The sequence below is a fragment of the Pinus tabuliformis genome, chromosome 9, assembly GCF_031772625.1.
Source record: "Pinus tabuliformis cultivar Carrire ecotype Pingquan chromosome 9, CPIR1, whole genome shotgun sequence".
Taxonomy (NCBI): domain Eukaryota; kingdom Viridiplantae; phylum Streptophyta; class Pinopsida; order Pinales; family Pinaceae; genus Pinus; species Pinus tabuliformis.
In genome coordinates this window covers 799,210,872-799,213,622 of record NC_142307.1, presented here as the reverse complement: position 1 = coordinate 799,213,622, position 2,751 = coordinate 799,210,872, and the positions used below count along the sequence as shown (strand labels likewise).

General features: G+C 36.3%; 1 protein-coding gene across 1 annotated transcript; it reads right to left on the bottom strand.

Moving 5' to 3' along the window:
* Positions 1-358: 358 nt before the first annotated feature.
* LOC149151179 (peroxidase A2-like) lies at positions 359-2,224 on the bottom strand. The gene is made up of 4 exons (XM_089438923.1): positions 1,959-2,224; positions 1,638-1,829; positions 1,286-1,451; positions 359-951 (listed from the first exon to the last, which is right to left on the bottom strand). The coding sequence occupies exons 1-4, from the start codon at positions 2,172-2,174 to the stop codon at positions 536-538; spliced, it is 990 nt and encodes a 329-aa protein (XP_089295049.1). The 5' UTR covers positions 2,175-2,224; the 3' UTR covers positions 359-535.
* Positions 2,225-2,751: the final 527 nt, after the last annotated feature.

Sequence of the window (2,751 nt, the reverse complement as noted above, 5' to 3'; positions counted from 1 at the left end):
TATATTTACACTTCATAGTTTATTGGCTACAAATCTTTATAACCCATAATTTATTGGCTACAAGTCTTTATAACCCATAATTTTTTCTCTGTTATTCTTTTATATAAATATAATTAATTTTTTTTAGAGTAAAAAAAATTCATTATCCAAAACTAAAAATTAATAGAATCCAAAATCTTATAAAATTTAAGATATAAATTTAAACTTAAATTTAAAAATATAAATATAAAAAAAATAAATTAAATATTAATTCCTACCGATATACATTCAATCCGCCCAGAACGTAACGTACAAATTGAAAACTGGTACAATCTTCCCTACAATATTTATAGGGTGGAAAAAATAAAATATACATAAAGACGGTCATAAAAACGATTCCAAACTGGAAAGTAAAATGAATAAAGAACCCATTTCAAAAAGTCGTCCTACTTCAATTCCACGCTACAAGATTCGAACCCAATCACCGTGACTTAATTCTGCGATATATTTTGCACAGATTAGTTATAAAAGCCAAACAAAGCGATACTGGGATTTGCTACCCATTGACCTTCCTGCAATTGAGACGGATTTCTCCGCTTGTTCCCGTTAGAGGATTTATATTTCCCATGTTAATCATCGAGTTGGAGAAGTTGGAGAAAAAATCGGCCTGACTACTGGTGTAGTCATTCACAATAGAAATGGTGGCTGCTCCCGTTGTGTTAAGCAGTTCTTGATCTGACTGGAACAGCCCCATTTCGTTTTGGAGATTTGTATAGTAGTTGTTGTCAAAGGTGTTTGGAGTGCCCGGATCAAGTGAGGTTAGGGTGTTCCCGTTACCATTCTGCGGGCACGTGCTTTGCAGGGTGGATAGATAAGATGAATTCAGCGTCGGATCTGGATTGCCTGTTCCGCTGAAATTGTAAAGTCTGTTGACAAAAAGTGTGCAGCGAGCTTGCCCGATTGTATGCCCACCTGGATCCAGCAGGATAAAACACTTTTTATTCACATGGTAGATTTTGGGAATATTTTAGATGAGATTGAAGTTGTTCAGTTAATCTAATTTTAGAATATTTTAAAAATCTACAATCTAATTAAATTCATTTCTAAATTTATGTTCCATGTTCCTGATTTCCTTGCATGGATATTCACACATTTATAAAAAAAAACATTGTGAAATTACAACCCAAACTAGTTAGCTGGATTGGAAACTACCCTTTACCAATGCATGTGAAAAATAACAGCACTAACAAATTTTGCCATGGAAAGGAATGTGAGCTTGCATCTGCAGATAAGAGTGTTGCTATACCTGACAAAGCAACTACATCGGTGACAGAAAGTCCCACATTTTGGAACTTTGTTATAATTGTGGAAACATTGTCTGTTGGTGCAGGAATGGCTGTGTTGGGAAGAGTTGGGTTTGCAGAGGTGCTATCTCGTCTTCCTAACTGTATACTCCACGATGGACCACCGGACTGCAGCATGTTGCAGACAGTTATCATGTTAGCAGGCTTCATAGATCAGTCATACTATTGAATATATTTCAACTTAGAAGAATGGTATAAAGGATATTCATAATATTGTGTTTAATGTTGGATTAATCATTATACTAACACAGTATCACAAGCTTATAAGTCATTAATTATGATAGATTTACAGACCAGTACGACTGATCGCTCTGCAGCAATGGCAAGAATGTCAGCACAAGAAACTGTTGCGTTGCATGCACTCTCGACTGCTGCCTTGATGTTGTCCACAACGTCAAAACCCCTGATCGAATTGTTGTTAGGACCTGCCGTCTTTTCGCCAGTAAAATTTGCTGTGTCATCTAACAGAACAGATCCATCACAGCCCTAAAAATCAAGGAGTGAGTGAAATATCAGTATTACAAATCTCTGTACTGAATACAAATCTATTGAATAAACAGACAGATGATGTATTAAGGACAAATCTAGTGAATAAAGAGACATATTTCTACTTACATTAACGAAGCAATCGTGAAAATGCATACGAAGGAGAGAGGCCGCAATCCTTGAATCATTTTGCAGGGCTTGCTGGATGACCTGCCCCACTATATTGGTGACATTCGGACATGTATTCTGATAAAAGGTAGCGCTGAGCTGAGCAGTGGTGCATTGAATGAATGCAAATGCAAATGCAACGAATATAACATTCACGGAAACATATCGAAATGCCATGACGAACCCTATAACTTGATAGACCTCTGGGTAGTCTACGTAGAGAATACAGCGGAGAGGCTTAAATTTATAAAGGTTTTCCGCCACCGACATCAGTCACTGTCACAATTTATTGAGCAGGGTCGTGATATGGAATTGCGATGATCGTGGGACGGTGTGAGCCATGTGCGTGCAATGCGAAAATGCTGGTCAGGTTTATGGCCACCAAACTAAACTTCATTCGGAATAAAAATCTCTCCATTGCAGGCCCAGTCCTATTCAAAATATGGAGTACAAATTAAGCGTATACAGCGCAAGTCCTACTCAAAATATGACGACAATTTCAAGTATACACATTTACACAATTTCAAAGTTGTCACTTTCAGTTGTTGCGTTATTCATTAATAATAGCTCGGAGTTTTACAGTTTAGTATAAAAGAAATTGTCAACCTCAGTTAATTAATAATAGGGAGGAGTTTAATATATATGTATTTTTTAATCTATTAATAATAGGGAGGAGTTTAATATATATGTATTTTTTAATCTATTAGACTAACCTAAGTATCGACGGGGATTGAACCTGTGACGTATCACAACG